This window comes from Oryzias latipes, chromosome 1 (assembly GCF_053564925.1).
Source record: "Oryzias latipes strain Hd-rR chromosome 1, Olatipes_Hd-rR_3.1".
NCBI classification, from domain to species: Eukaryota; Metazoa; Chordata; class Actinopteri; order Beloniformes; family Adrianichthyidae; genus Oryzias; species Oryzias latipes.
Genome location: NC_136237.1, coordinates 40011534 through 40028519, shown reverse-complemented (window position 1 = coordinate 40028519; position 16986 = coordinate 40011534). Strand labels below are relative to the sequence as shown.

Genomic DNA, 16986 nt, shown 5'->3' with positions numbered 1-16986 from the left:
TTGATTTCTCTCAAATACAACCAATGGGTTTCTTTTTTGCATCTAACATCACCAAACCGCAACCCCTTTAATCATTGTGTTCATTTTTTGTTGGGGGAAAAATCTTACTCTACATTATTGTTTTAAAGAAATATTCAAATAAATAAAAATGTTTTTATATGATTCCTTTTTCTTTAAAATTAATAATATATTTAGACTAATTTGTCAAAAAAAAATACTTGTGTTGTGACCGCAGTGAAATTGCAACGGAGTGATGTGTCTTCATCTATTTCAGGGATCTTTGAACAAAACGCTTTCCTCATGTAGCATTACTGAGCATGCGCCCGGGGTCGTCGAAGAATCCAGTAAATACAACTCGGGAACACGAGCTGTGTCGTTGCTGACGTCACCAGCCTACATTGAAAGCTGTAGCTGAGTTGTAAGCGCGAGCTCAGACGGAGGCGCGCGGACGTAACGGACGCAACAGAAATGCTCTGTTGTTGTGACTTTGCTGCTTTCTGAGGCAATATCCCTCCTTACCTGCTATCCGACTTTGAGTTTTCCCTCTTTTTATCGACGTAAACAAACCGACGGAGACCTCGGATTTATTATTTTGTTGTTTTTACATTTTTTTACGGGTTTACAGCATGTCCTCTGCGGCGGTTGCTGCCTCCAGACGGCAGTCCTGCTATTTGTGCGATTTACCCCGCATGCAATGGGCGATGATCTGGGATTTTACCGAGCCCGTCTGCCGCGGATGTGTCAACTACGAGGGCGCCGACCGGATTGAGATTGTTATCGAGAGTGCCCGTCATCTGAAGAGAGCTCACGGCTTTCAGGACGGCCGCTCTCCGGGACCGGGGAAGCCCCAGTACACCGGTAAGGACATGAACCATTCGGACGGAGGTTCTCGTCCGCCGCAGCCTCTGGACCGTTACCCGCTGTCGGACCGGCCGCCCCGGTTGGGACCGGAATACCAAGCGGGCAGGCAGGCAAACGGACTCCCCATGATGAACGGAATTCCAAAACCCGAAGACCCCCCGGAGCTGAACCGCCAAAGCCCCAACCCTCGCAGGACTAGTGCAGTTCCACCCAGCCTGGTGCCTCTGGTGAACGGCTCCATGCCCACGAGCGTGCACCCCCTCAACGGTCGCCCTGGCCCCATCAGTCTGTCCGGAGCCGTCGCTGTCGGCGGCCCCGGGGAGCACGGAAAGCGCCTGGAAGAGCTGAAAGACAAACACAGGGCGGACAGCCTGTCGGACATGTCCGAGAGCCAGAAGGACTGGTTCAAAGCCAAAACGGTGAAGGACTACATGGCGCTGCACGCGTACGAGGGCCGGCTGAAGAAGGAGCACGCAGCCATGCAGCGGCAGATGGTGTTCGAGGCGGGAGCCTCTTCCTCAAAAATCGGTGAGACGGTTTTTACTGTTTGTATGAACACATTTCAACCAAAGCAAAGCAGGGCATTTCGGAGTTTGAGAGCCGGAGCCTGAACGCCACGCGGCTGGACCCGTTCACCTCTCTCCACGGAGGGCAAGGGCAGAGTTATGGAGGCTCTGTGACACGCTGTGTGTGTTGTGAAATTTCCTGTGTTTGCCTCTTCACAGCCCAGCATGGTGGCGTGTTTGTGTGTGGTGAGATGTGAGTGTTAACCCCCCCCTCCTCTCCCTCTTCCTCTTCTGCAGACAGGGTGAAGCACGCTCGCCCTGTAAAGAGGAAGGCCTCCCCCGAACCAGAAGGGGAGGGCAGTGCCCCCAAGGTGAACGGCAGCGAGGGGCAGTCGTGGCTTCCCTCGTCCTCCGAGGTCATGAAGATGCCCCCGTCTTCTCTCCAGGGTTTCCCCACCGCTCCCCCTTCCACCATGTCGCCCCACTCCCGCACCACCCCACCCGAAGCCGCCCCAGCACAGAACGGCCAGTCCCCCATGGCGGCGCTCATCCAGGCCACCGACAACGCAGGGAGCACGGGTTCACCCAAAGATGGCAACCAGGTCCACTCCACCACGTCGGGCACCAGGCGGAACAGCGGCAGCCCCCTGTCGCCGTCCTCCGCCTCTCAGAGGAGGTTAACCCAGAGGGAGGGGCCCACCAGCACCAACTCTTCTGCTCCACACGGGGCCAGTCTCATGGACCCCCATGTGCCGCAGCCACAGAACATTCTGGACTCCTCCGTTCCACCGGTGCCGCTGTGCTGCACTCTGTGCCACGAGCGGCTGGAGGACACTCACTTCGTCCAGTGCCCGTCTGTGCCCTCCCATAAGTTCTGCTTTCCCTGCTCCAGGGAGAGCATCAAGCAGCAAGGTGCCACCGGCGAGGTGTACTGCCCCAGTGGGGAGCGCTGTCCGCTGGTCGGTTCCAATGTGCCCTGGGCCTTCATGCAGGGGGAAATAGCTACTATCCTGGCTGGGGACATAAAGGTAAAAAAGGAGAGGGACCCTTGAAATGCTCTCCGACCCCATTTTACTCCACAGCAGGACCCAAGCATAAAAGTCCGGAAAAGCGGACTTCTGTGTACATATTGGACACAAGTCTATACTTGGTAAACATTGATGTATAATTTCTTTGATTTCTCTTTTGTTTTTCAGTACTTTTTTTTTTTCTATATTTTGAGGATTACAAGGTATGGACTCCTCATAACAGACTCTTTCCCATCACAGTTGTTTCTGTTCGGTCTGGAGAGAGTCCCCGTCACACTTTAGAATGTGATTTCATTTGAGCACTTGGCTGAAAAAATAAATAAAAAACAAAACATGCTTCTAGCTGTACATGTATGCACTTGTTCCAGAAAAAAAAGAGACTTGCCAAATACAGTTTCAGATCTTGTAATAATACCCTGGGTGTCTCTGGTTTATTTTCCGTACTCGGCGAGCCAGCCCTTGCGTTTGCTTGCTTGCTTGCTTGAGTCGTGGCCTGATTATGAGTCAGCCATGATGCAATGCCTCTCGGCAGGAACAAACTGGCTTCCAGGGAAGAGTTGGTGGAAGAGGAAAAAAGTCAAGGAGAAGGGGGGGGGGGTCTGTGTTGCGTAAACACTGAGCGGTCCTCGTGTTCCTGCCAGCATTAAGGAGATAAGACCTAAAAATAGTGGTAAACGGTGGAGTGGAGATTGTTTACGGTGAAAGCTGTCTGCTTTGCGGTTTTGGTTCTAGGTTGTTGTTTTTTTTGTTTTTTGCTTCTCCTTTCGCTGGTTGGCAGCAGACTGAACCTTGATTCAAGTGAAAACACTTCAGACGTGAAGTCATAAAAGGCGGTGGCGGTCTGTTTAGGAGCTGACTGAGCAGCTTTCTGGTTTTTCCACATAACTGTCATGCTGTAACCGCGAGCTTTGCACATGGAGCCGATCCAAAGTGGATCCTGTTTCTCAGCATTGCTGCACTAAGTGCTATTATTCCTTTGTTTGTTTGTTTGTTGGCGTTTTCTGAACGTCCGACTCACTTTTAAGTTTCCCGACATAATTTAGGCTGCAGAAAGTCGTCTCTCCTGTCAGTCACATTCGGCTGGTTTTTACTTCAGGGAGAGAGAGAAAAAATAACAAGGTTGAGTAAGGAGGGGGGCCCCCGCTTGAGAGATGAACTAAATGCCTTGCTCAGAGGTCACGTGCTCCTCAGTGGAATTCCTGAGTCACAGTCCTCCCTCCCTCCCTCCATCCTCCCCTCCCCTCTGCTGCAGTAACACGCCTTCCACTGTTCTGGCCTGATCACACAGCCAGCAGATGAATGGGCGTCTGTGCGTGTTTATGCTGCCCCCCCCCCCACCCCCTCCAGTCCTTTGAGCCGCCATTCAAAGACGGAAAAACCTTAACTCTTTCTTTGCTCGCTCTTTCCACACAAGGCAATGTTTACAGGCTCATCATCAAACCAAATTCAACCATTTCAGCCTTCAGAGTTTGGCTCCCAATGTCAAAGAAATGTAATTTCAAATACTAGGGGGGAGGGGAGACTGGAAATTAAACGAATAAGAGACAGACCTCTTTTTCAAAGTCTAAAATTGGCTTGGAGAGGCTTTGTGTGGCCTCTTGCTGTGAAAGGATTCCAGTGAGATTAAATCAGTTCAGGCCAACAGACTAATGGGTCAACAGAGGCTTCGGTTATGTAATGTTCTATTTTGCTGATGAAATTTCCCCTCTATTCCTTTGTAATCAGCACTAGCTGTGAGGTGAAGAAAGGCTGAGGTGATATAAACAACCCACTCCGATGAAAATGGGATTTTAAACACAATCCTGCAGCATTTTTTCTCATGATAGAGGTGATGTATTAAGAATATTGAGCTAAAAACTGCATTTCCAGTTATTTCTTTTTTTTCCAAGTCGTGAATCAGGAGTTGACAAAAACAATGCCGTTTGAAAAAGATCATATTCGTTAGGTAGAAGCTACAATCAGCAGGTCACGGGTCTCCTGCTCTGCTCCATTCTGATGCGTCCACTTGCAGGCAAAGGTTACACTGCTAATTTTAGATGACTGTCTAATAAAGTGCTGCCTCTCTGGGGAAAATTTATAAAAGCTTAGGCTGAAAACGGCTTTCAAATGACTAAAGTGCTTTTATGGCAAGGTTTTATTGGATATTGTGGATTTTTTTCCCTTTAAATCCTTTAAATATGAAACTGCTTTCTCCAAACTTTCACTGTGATTTAAATGCAGAAAGTTGTTGACACGGATACAAAAATATGCAAGTGAACTATTCTCCGCAGACCGCGTTTGTGTACATAGACCAGTTTAGATTTTATGGAGATGAATGAAATTCCATTCATGCTCAATTCATGACTCTTTACATATTTGTATAAGCAGAAACAGTCATGTGTGAGCATTTGTCGAGCTTTTCTTTACTGATGACAAACGCATTTTAGGATGATGATGAGTTCCTGGAAAACTTGCACACACTGAGAACTTGAGTTACATTCTGTAAATGGCCCTCTTTGTCTCCTGACTTCCTACAGCAACACTAAATCCTCTTTTAAAAAGAGCCAAGTCATTCTTGAAGATCTGATACACGGAGAAGTCGAAGCAAAACTTTACATTTTTGCAGTCTGTGTTTTTTATTAAAAGTTGCATTCTTTTAACCGAGCGAATAAAAAAAAAAGGAGAAAGGAATGTTTGGATGGGTTCAAACAGTCTGCAAATCCCCGGTCTGCTGGTCCTTTTGATGTCTACCAACCAATCAGATGTCCACTCCAAACCAGATCCAGACCTCCGCCCTTTTTCTCTCCTCTTCCAGGCCAGTTCATCTCTGGCATGAGGTCAGCCCCGGATTCCAGCCCAGACAGCTCATTTCTTTTCATCTGTCACTGAAATTTAACACCCAGGGGGACTCAGGAGGCAGTGGCCTGAGATTAATGGGTTTTGCTCAAATTACGTGGCATACTTAGAGAAAAACCTCAGGGTTTCTCCTGTTCTCAACCAAATCTCAGCCCCTCCCACCCCACGTGTCCTCTTCCTTTTTGTCCAGACTCTGGAGTGCAGGTTGGGGCTGGAGGAAACATGTCCTGAACAGAGGAGGAGCAGCCAAACGGAGCTGTTGCCCCCTTCAAGAATGCTGCCAGCAACAACAAATCTGATGAAAGCTAAAAAAGTGAAAAAAAACAAAAAAAAACTCAAAATTCTACAAGCTGGTAGCAGATTTATCTAAAGGGGAACCCAGCAGTGATGCACTTTAACTTTATGGAGATCAAATTCCATCCTAGACATAATAGATGAGGTCACGAGATTCAGACAATGTTAGAAATTAACAAATACTATGTTTATGCCTGGTTTAGTCTTAATGTAGATTTTCCTGTTGATTTTTCAGATTTTATTTCCAAAAAAATGGAACAAAATCCATATATTTCAAAGCAAATATAAATCTGATCTAATTTCAAAAGTCCTTTGGTTTTTTATTTCTCTGTCAACATCTCTTGATTTGCTAACCTCCAATCCTATGGCCCTTATTGGAGGACCACAAAATCCTGACAAGCCCATAGAATCAACTGAAGACTTGGCTTCGGTCTGTTCTGTCATTTAAAATAACTATTTTCCCTAACAGCAGCTGCAGCTCTTCATCCTCCATCAGCCTTTTACTCTGGAAAGTGAGCAGACATAAAAGTCCTTTCAAAGGGTTTAATTACCCACTGCTTAAATAATTAGCATTAGTTTTGATAAAGCTTTAAAAATTACTCAGATGATAAAAAAAAAAAAAATAGCTAAACAAATCTTGGGGGAAGTTTTTACCCAAGAATATAACTTTGGACAAAACTGATCTTTTTTAGGTAAAATTCCACCTCCTAATAAAAAAAAAAAGGCAAAAATGTTTTCCGCAGTTTAACTTTAGGAGAAGTAATAATATTACGTTAAACTAATTAAACGAATATAAACTAGGGCTGTTATGATTTATTTCAACAAGGATTTGATTCATATGATAATTTGTTGGTGCGATACGATTCATAGTCAACATTGGTTCGATCTGATTCTCTGACCTAAAATCAGTCTATGACATCTTTAGCTAAAAATTCAACCAATGAGATTCAGACATAAATACCTTAGAACTGAAAAGTGCAGGTGCAGTTTTCCTGATTCTATCATTTTGAAACAATTTTATAACTATATCAATTCCATTTACAAATTGCCTCAGACAGATCACCTAGTTGAATTGTTTGATTATAATTTAATTTAATCAATTACATCAATTAATCCTTACACCCCTACTATAAAAAAAAGAGAATTTAACCAATATGAGAAAACCAACTAGATGATTCACTTTATCACAATTCAGCAAGTCATAAAGGACAGAATCTATGATGTCAGTTATATAACCATGGGTTGTCACATGATCCCCCTTCCAGTGTGGCTGCATGGCGTCAGGCTTTCAGGGTGGGGCGGGCTGATGTTTACCATGTGCTCTTGGGTCATCGTGTCCAAACGATCAGCTCGTACGTTCAAGCCCCGGGCCTCTTCATCAGGAGAGTGTCCAAACCTAAATGCTGCCCAAAAGGTCAGTCAGCAACCCGCTTGCAAAATGACCCTGGCTCAGGCAGAACATGCTGCCGTCACACAATGGCCAGCCTGGACCGTCACCGCGTCAGCACTTTCACAAATCTGCCCTGGGGCTTTAGATACCCTGACACAAACCTTTTACACACAAACATCCTGCTGCCTAAATGTGTGCTTTGTTGATATGCCAGCTCTGAAGCTTCTATTTCAACTGCATGTCACAGTACTCCATGTAAGTGCTTGTTTAGATTTAGCGCAAAGGACAATGCGAGCCTGTCTTTCCTCAACCCAAATCCAGAGAACAATTTTCATTAAAAACAGTTGCTCTTTATGTGAGGCTGAAGACCTCACACTGAGCTGAATACAATAAAAAAAAGCAAAATAAAAAGAATTAGCATATACATAAATAAGGCATGAAACTCAAACGAATTCAGGATGGCTGGCAGAAAAGGACACACAGGGAAGGGAGTTTTTTGTGCAGAGTAGCCGGATAAATGTTGTTGGATTCGAAACAATGCTTTCTTTATTCAAGGTGACTGATAGCAAACAGTCCAGCTCCACAAGTTCTGGATGTGCATCGCGACGAAGAAAGACACGAAGGAATACAAGATGTGAGGATAGGTTAAGATGATAATCATCTCACATTTTAAACATTTAAAATCTTTAAAATGTGAGATGATTTGAAGCAGACAACACCAAAGACCTTCATCAGAATGAAGGATTCAGTAGTTAAAAGGTCTATATCATGCAAAATCCACTTTTTTTTAGCTTTTATAGTGTTCATTCGTCACAAAAAACAACCCCAAAGTGGTATTTTGATCCGTTCGCACATTTTTCTGCATTCGTATGAAATGAGCAGCATCCACTTGGACTGAAGGCAGTGCCTCAGAAGTCGAGTTTTCTTACTTTTGGGTAGAAAATGAACTGCGAAAACAAGTAATTTTTCATTTAGAAAAATCATTCTTTAGTATCCCAAATGTAATATATTTTCATATATGGTTATAGTTCACGCTGAAAGGCTTAAGAAAAGTATGATATATATATATATATATATATATATATATATATATACATATATATATAGTTTAACTGCACTTTTAGCAAATAACAAACACCCAAAAGACAAAGCTATTGGTTCCACACTTTGTCCATATTTCATGCAAAACGTCTATGTTGTAGAATACAACATCAACCTCCCAATGGCTGTTTGGCAAAAAAAAGTACTTAGGTAAAGGTGGGAGTATAAATTTTAACATATAATGGGAAAAATGGCTAAAATAAGAGAAAAAAACGGCACCAAAAGTCCAGTTACTCATTGTCTCTTAAAAACAAAATGTCCAGGAAAATTGACTGGACCCAAGCCAGTGCTCTGGGGATTCCCATGTATTCCCATGTATGGGAATCCATGTATATGACTGTATATGACTGAGACTGGGTGAACCCCTCCCCTCTCATGTTTCAAACAGGAAGTGTCCATGGTCTCCAAGAGGCAAAATCCCCAAAATTTCTATTGAGAAATAAACAGCCTTTACTCATTCTATTTGTCAGAATAACCATTCTTGTTTTGCTCCCTTTTGGTTAACATGTTCATGCTTAACATATTTTTTAATGATATTTTATTTAAATTATAAACTGGCCAATCAGGTGCCACAATAAAAGGAAGTGGCGCCTGCTGGCCCCCATGTCCAACGCTACCAATGTTTAATTGACAGATTTCGTGTCAAGTGGTATGGGTGTGGCTTTCCAACAAGCAAACTCCTGATTGGCGATAAGGGTTTCCATAGAAACATTGACTCAGACGAACTCTGACCAATCACTGCTTACTAAAAATTGTGACTGAATTGATTTAATTTCATTGGGGCTGGAAGTAAGTCATTGGATAGGATGGATAGGATTCTTCACTAACCAAATTGTTGCTGAGCACAGGTTGTTCAGCAAAGACGCCATAATTGTGGTTACTTCACCAATTGTCTGCCCTTTAAACATAATGTTTAATCTATTTCATACCTCTCCCGACTGCAGATTTGAAAAAGGCAAAGAAGCAAGAGTAAGATTAACAAGGAAATCACGTATTAGGTGATCGTTATGTGTTCAGGAAATGCAGAGGGATATTGGTGGGTCAAACACCTCAGCTGTCTCAGCTTTCTATAAAAAGATTGGGAAGCAGGCAGAAGCTCCTGTGCCATTAATCAAGCAACTCAGAGGAGAGAGTACCAAGAAAGGAACACAGTGATGTGTTGACTCTATCTGGAAAAGAGGTTTATGGAGCGGACGCCCAAATATAGCAGCTGGTGCTGAGAGTCATGGCCCTGTTGCCTGGATATCCCTGTCGGAAAGTAAACAGAGGGATGCTGGATTTGCCACGTCAATGAACTGGCAGGAAGTGAAAGCCAATGTGAAAGAAGAGGAGAGTCGGTGGGGAGGGGGTCAATATTATTTATGTGCACATACTTTCTGTCAAGAGAGCAGGCAATCTGCCCTGTATGAGGGCTAAGAGAGATGTTTTACAGCTGAGATGGAGGCCCCTTTATCAACAGCAGGTTTATAACAGAACACACAAGCAACCAAATATGATGATCATGTCAGACCTGTGGTGGTAGTACAGGAAACAGTCTACTCCAGCAACAGCAGACCAGAACCAGGTAAATAATAACTAAAATGACAACTTTCCTAACAACAAGAAGAAGCATTAAAGAGATGGATCAATGACATTTTTCATTCAAACAGTTTAGTCATTGATGACTAAGCAGCTTTGAGGAACTCCACATTCGCCTTTATGGGGGTTGACCCATATGGTTGCCATGGGTTTTTGAGTTGTCTGGGCCTGTGGAGGGTTGTAGAAAGGAGTGGTTGCATCGTAAGGGAAGCTCAGGTGTGTTTTGCAGTTCCCTTGAGGCTCATATGACCACCTAAAGTGATGTCGCGGACCTTTGTCGATAGAACGTACCATTGTCGTGCATGTAGTAAGTGTATCGTGAAGTAATCGCAAGACACACAATTATGACATACTGTCGTTCACTGCACTCTTGTCAGGTGCATGCACTGATTCCTTACTGACCGTGCACAATCGCTGCATGCAAAGGGTGTGCAGATGATACATAAGTAGCCTTAAGGCCCGTACACACCGGGACGAATATTCGCCAGGCGTTATTCGCCAGCGTTTTTCGCCAAGTTTTTGTGTTCACACCCAGGCGATTTTCGCTGACGATGAGCCGAGCGAACATGCAATTTTATTTCCTGACATTAGATGGCGCTTAATGTAAAACAGAAAAACTCCTGTACACAAGGTGGCGCTGCTCAACTTTACGCTTCTTAAAGTCGCTTTTCACTCAGAAGAAGAGAGCAAGTATTTACTCGTTGTCAGAATCATACAAAGAAAACATGAATATTTCAAGCACCAGTTGCTCCAACTGGTGCTTGGTTCGGGGATATTTTAGAATGTCCGTCATTATTTCTTAGCGGCAGTGTAGACGCTACTTGGCGTCTATCTTCTTCACTGGTATATGTGCTCAGAAAGGCAGGTTTGTGTTTGAGCGCCCCCAAGTTGTGTTTTACTGTAACTTCAGAAGCTCCAGACACGTGTGCAAAAGCGCCGTTCTCATTGGTCGTATAGTTTTCGACGCCACGCGTCAAACCAAAAAAACGAAAAAGTGACGCTTTGATGCGTGGCGTTTTTTCGCGTCGGTGTGCACACTTACATTGGTGCCCTTTGTTTAGTCACGAGGCGTTAAACGTCGGCGAATATCGCGGGCGAAATTCGTCCCGATGTGTACGGGCCTCTAGGATGCCCACACTAACTACACTGTGATTGTCTGATTTCCTCATTCCTAACAGTCGGGCTGCATTCAAATAGCACACTTTAATTCAATTTTATTTATGTAGCCCAAAATTACAACATAGATAGTTGTATAAGAACACAAAATCAGTCATAAAATACAATTGGTAATTGCTAAACTAAATTGAACAGACTAAGCTAAACTGGGCATCCCGCCCTTCGACCCTCCGTGTGGTAAGAGGTAACTTCTAAAAATAAAAAAAATTGGATTCTGGGAAGAAAAGGAGGAAACTCAGGGGGGGTCCACATGAAGGAGGAATCCTCTCCCAGGACGGACAGGCAAAGTACTAGTTTTGTTAAATTAATGATAATCTACAACTACATGTTTGTCACTTGAACAGCACCAAAGAGCTTCCCAGTGCAGTACACAGGGTTCAGGGGGGCTGAAAAAATGAAAAATACGTACAACGTGCCTGTGTCTCGTCTACTTCAACCTTACTTACCCCTACATGTTGTATAAGGAAGCAGCTGCTATCAGAACAATAAGGAAGTCTTTATACATAACCCTGAGGAACTCTACATTGAAGTAATGCATATTTAGTACCTGTTTCTGGTCAAAGTTAGTCATTTAGCTTATAATTATTTGCCGTTTGAACTGTCCAAGCAGTTAGATGGAACTGTGCCAGCTTTCATTTAAATGTTATAGTTCCATGACAATGTGTTGTCATACTCTGCTCAGTCATTACAGTTTGTTGCTCTCAGGATGCCGAGTGGATCTTTACCAGTCAGGACTCAATTTAACTGTTTAACGGCTAAGCTATGTCTGCAGAAATGCCAACTTTCTTTTTAGGTTACTACATACTTTTATTTAGTTGTTTCAGTAGCCCTGAGTACACATTGTATGTATTCTACTGAGTGCATGCACATTATATTGATTTTGCTAAGTTATATGATTTCATCTTTTTTTTAATCTAACCACTTTTTTGTGCAATGTGTCAAATTGTGGTTGTGATGCCGCTGCTTACAGTTATCCACGACAGGTCATTTGAAAGTGTTATACTGGACGAAGAAATGGGCATAGCTTTGATCTCCTGCATATAAAAAGGGATCAAAGGACTGAGGCTGACTAACACATGAGGTTAATCTTTGGTCCCTTATCTTTAAGTTTTCATTTTCTTGAGCTCTTCCAAAGAGCAAAGTTTTCTTGTCATCCTGTTTTTTTAGTGATAGTTCTCTCTTTGGCTCAGTTGTTTCATCTGGTTTTGGCAGAAGTCTCAGATAGTTTCTCGGTAAAGTGGAGTACCCTGCTCCTTCCGGGCCCTCTGCTTAACCTCAGCTTTACGTTAGCTTTTAAATATAGTGTGGTTTGAGCTGCGTGGGGCGGAACTGAGCCGGCGGCCGTGTTGGGGGGGCCTGGATCATCTTCCTCAGATCTGCTTTGTAATTAAATATCCCCCGACAGCGGCACAGGGACGCTTAAAGACGTGCAGGAGCTGCTTCTCAGCCACTTCTCCTCTGGTAAATGTGTAACAGCTGCTCTGCAGTTTCAGCCGGGCTTGCTCAATATTTGGGTTGTTTCCCAATCAGAATGTGACCTTTGAACCACGCCCCCACCCTTCCCCTCCAGGTGGTGTTATATTTGATGTGTGCGCTGACATCAGCTCCAGTCCTCTTATCTACCCTTTCACAAGTTAAAAAGGATATTTGTGACTATCACGTGTTATTCAGCCAAACACGCCTCCACTGGCAGCCTGAGGCTTTGTACCAACACATTTCATATTTTTATTGGTTATGAACCAGATAAGGGAAGTGGTTTTCTTTTCTTTTTTTTAAACAAGTCTTTACTTTATATCCAAGCTATTAGACTGTTTTTGTGTAAAATGTATTTATTTTTAAAAGCAAATGTAGTGTGGTTACTGGTGTAGACCATTGACTGTATAGGGCAACTGGACTGAGTAAGTGTAATGTCATCAATTGAAAATGGTTTACATTCAGCTCCAACAAAATAAAGTCAATTCAGTCACTATTTTTTCACAATGTTGTCAGTAAGCAGTGACTGGTCTGAGTCGGTCTCAGTCAACATTTCTATATAAACCGCTCTCGCCAATCAGAAGTTGGCTTGTTGGAAGGCCACACCCCTGTCGCTTAAAAGCGGGCTACGCTAAATCTGTCAGTCAAAAGTTTTGAACGTTTAACGTGAAACATCTACCTTTACTGCAGCATCTGATCTGCCAGTTTATAACTTGAATAACTTAAAATATAGAAAAAATAAAAAGAAAAATGTTGTTTTCCCACTTAAGTTTCAAGCCAGCGTTCTATTTTTCAATTTTGTTTTTAAAAATGTCATGTGCGTGGAGCTCACGAGGGTCATAGGCATTGTGCGTTTGGAGTTTTTTTATTTAGCTTTCAGTTTTTGAGTTGAAAAACATTTTTACTATATATAGCACTTTCTGTTTCTATAAGGATGTTATATTATCATAAAAATAAACAAAAGTAAAGAAGAAAATGTTGCTCATTTTTCGCCACACATTGAAACTGACTGTACTGTACAACAGAGTATTTCCTTGTAAAACAAAAAACAAAAAAAAAACACGTTTGATTGTGTAAACCTCATCTTATCTGTGACAATAACCTGGAGAAACAAGCTGACCTTTACTCTGTGAAACAAATACAAATCTTATCTCTGAATTACAACATGCCCCGTGAGTCAATACCTGTGTCTACTGGGAAATGTGTGTGTGTTTGAGTGTAAAGCATAACCGACACAAAGTCCAGGGTGAACGTACGACCAGCGTCGGGCTTTTATTATTTATACAACTGAAAACACGTGGAGGAAGACGAGCTGCAGCTCTCCACAGCCCCCCCCCAGGTCAGCGACACAGAACATTTGCATGAATGTCAAATTGTTGAAAGTATATAACAGATGTAGAATGGCATGATGGGACACAGACCCACTGAGGTAGGTTATAGTAAAATCAGTAAAAGACAGGTTAAACTGAACTCACATTTAAAATGAATAACCAAAATGACACTGGCTTAAACTGTTTTCCCACTTCTAATTTATTTTTACTCTTATTTAGCACGTATTTCACACAGACAATTTACAGACAATCAATGCTTATGACTTTCAGAAAGAGTCTTTAATAAACATACTCCTTAGTGTGACAGGTGGGGGTGTCAAATTTAAGTGTAGAAGAGGTAACTGCCACTGAAAATGCCTTTTAGGGAATTTTGCCATTTTGGATCCTCACCAGAGTTTACCAAGCAAAGGAACTCTGGTCTTCCCTCAAAACAATAGTCTTTTTTATTTTTTATTAAACCTATGACTGGTTTGGTTCACTCTCAAAAGTGCACTGTGAATGCCAACAAAATGTTTATTAGACAGCAAAAGTCAAAGGTGAACATAACAAAAATGTACTGGAAAAATACATGACTTTTATTCATTTTAAATTACAACACAAACTCGTTTAGTAGTATGCGTTCGAAAAAAATATCCTCAAAGACATGTTAAAAAAACGGAAGGTTTCAGACACGCTTAGAGAGAAAGAAGCACAGGATTAACAACCAGATGAAAAGCTGTGTGACACTGCTGGGCCGGAGCAGATTTTCCACATCTGACTGGCAGTCAGCTGATAGTGATCTGATAAATGCGAGCAGTGTGGAAGCAGAAAAAAAAACAGGTCACTGCTGCACTGAAAACAAGGCCACACTCTTCATTTTATCCCTCGTCCTGTTCCACAGAGGAGGGGCAACAGAGGATACAACGGCAAAACAGGATTTATGGTTCAGATGGGTTTTATTGGAGTCATGAGGCTCTCAGGCTGTTGTAGCACGTCATGCAGCAGAAGCGAAAGTCCAGAAACCAACTGTGTTGAATAAGACTTCAGTGGTTTACAAACTGCTTTTGAATTGTTTGCTCTCAAGGAGAACACAGTTGCCTTTTAAGCAGAAGCATGTAATGTTTGAATTAAATAATACGTTGATAAAGAAAATATCATAAAAAAGACAGACTGTCCGTAATGGCCTTCCCCAGGGAAAAATCGGCAGTGACCAAAAGGTTTTAAATATTTTATTTTTCCATCTGGAGACCATAAACTCGATAGACAAAAACAGCAGCAGACAAACTAGGTCAGCTTTCTCAATGAAGCGGATTTTTACAGAGTAGTGTGGCTTTTGTGTAAAACCCCCTCACAGTCCTTAAAGAAAATAGGAGTTTGTTTTTGTGACATACGATTGGAAAATATGCGCCGGCATCACAATGGAAGCTTTTGTCTTTCTCCTCTTTGTTTTACAAGACACATTTTGGTTTAATCCGGGTGTCTTTCGCCACTTCAAAGCTCGGTTACAGAACTGGCAAGGATTGGTTGTGGGCTGCAGACATGAGGCGGGGCGAACTCTGGTTCAAGTGTTTTTATGGACCAGATGTGACTCAAATGTTTGACCGGGATTATAACCCATGATAAATGACATCAGTGATCCACTGGCCTGAGCAATAATCAGGAACAAGTTTTGAGTACTTCCTGCTTTACCCTTCTAAAACTGTCAGTTAGTGGTTTGAAAATATGGAAATGTTTTATGCAAACTGACGCATCATAAAAAAAAAAAGCATTTATGATTTTATTCTAAAAATAATACTAAAATCTCAACAAAAAGTGTTCATATGAAGCTTCAAATGGGATCACATCAGTAATTGTATTCATAATTTTTAAAAAGAAAATAAACTGGAACATTGTTATGAGATAATCCACTTCAACAAAACAAGTCTGTAATGACCCAGAACAACTCACCATTTAATAGAGAAGTAATCCTGGAAAAGAAGCTGCTCTTGACCTTTCTGCATGTCTTTACTTAAGGCGTGAGATGAATTGCTTTAGATTCTGGTGGGGTCCATTGTAATAAATGTTCAAGGGGAACTGAAGATTTGACAAGCTATGCAAATGTTAGGTTTGCTGTTAAGAGAGCAAGATTATAGGAATGTCGCCAATAATCGTGGTCGGACATTTTTAAAATGAACATACAGTAGGTGCACCTCATCCAGAGTGCAGAAAAAAAACATGGAAAGGTGTGGCTGTTGGACCGATTGGTCTCTAAAACTGACTTGAAGGCAAAAATTTTGATAGCTGCCATGTTGCCAGGGTGTGACATCACTAAACCCTGGCATTTTCAAAAAATGGAAAACTGGATGGAATAAAAAAAATGCACAGCAATTGTTGGAGCCTGAATAATAAGAGCATATAGAGCTGAAGATTTGAAAGTATGTAAAAAAACAAAATAAAACGTACATATAAGATAATTTTCCGTATGATTGATAAATGTCTTGAAGATATAAAGACCACCCATCCATCCTCGAAATAGGCTGAATCCCTTTAGCCCTTGTGCTATCCTAGGCACTTTAACATTGGGAGTTGGGTCATCTAGACCCACTACACAGTGCTCTGAACCTTTTTTCTTCAATGATTTGTGATCTTCTCTGGTGTCCATGGATTACATGAAATCTTTCCACCTTTATCCACCTTGGTCATGGTAGGGAGAACACGTCAATGTAAGGGTGGGGTCATCTAAGATAGTACAAGGGTTATGAGTCCCACGAATGCTGGTGTCAACCCAGCTGCTTTTAGGCAAAGGCGGTATTCACCCTGAACAGGTCACCAGTCTGTTGCAATTCCACACACTCGCATGCAGACCTAGGGACAATTTAGAGAAAACAATTCACCCTACAAAGCATGTATTTGAAGTGTGGGAGAAAACCGGGGTTCCAACATATGTATGGGGAGAACATGCAAACTCCACATGGAAAGGATCCAGCTGGGATTTGAACTGAGGTGAAGGTGCTAACCACTGCTCCACCGTGCAGCTCTTACTCAGATATAAAGTAACTAAACCTATATATTGTCAACAACATCATTTTAGCATTAAATAAAAAAATCTGGACAACAGTCACCCTGTTAAGACTGCAGAAAATCAAGCCGCTAAGACAAATAGAATTTTAAAACGTCAGTAGATGTTTACAGTTTATTTTTACAGTCCCTCGTTTTTCACTGGAGTAACATTCTACAAATAACTGACAATAGATGAGAATCTGCAAAGTAATCATCTTTATTTTATACAGCAATTCTAAATGTTTGAAGGTTCCTCACTGAAAAACCCAACACACTTTTTTTAGACAGACATGAACTTTTTTTCTAACTTTTCTCTTGTGTTTGAACTCTTAAAGTTTTATAAAACCAAGTCCTGTGATATAGAATAAAAACAAAGATCTGTTCTTGTTTAAAGA

The 16986-nt window shown here is 42.2% G+C and overlaps 1 protein-coding gene across 1 annotated transcript; it reads left to right on the top strand.

The window, feature by feature from the left end:
• Nucleotides 1–288: 288 nt before the first annotated feature.
• irf2bp2b (interferon regulatory factor 2 binding protein 2b) lies at nt 289–2809 on the top strand. The gene is made up of 2 exons (XM_004065532.5): nt 289–1389; nt 1665–2809. The coding sequence occupies exons 1-2, from the start codon at nt 627–629 to the stop codon at nt 2417–2419; spliced, it is 1518 nt and encodes a 505-aa protein (XP_004065580.1). The 5' UTR covers nt 289–626; the 3' UTR covers nt 2420–2809.
• Nucleotides 2810–16986: the final 14177 nt, after the last annotated feature.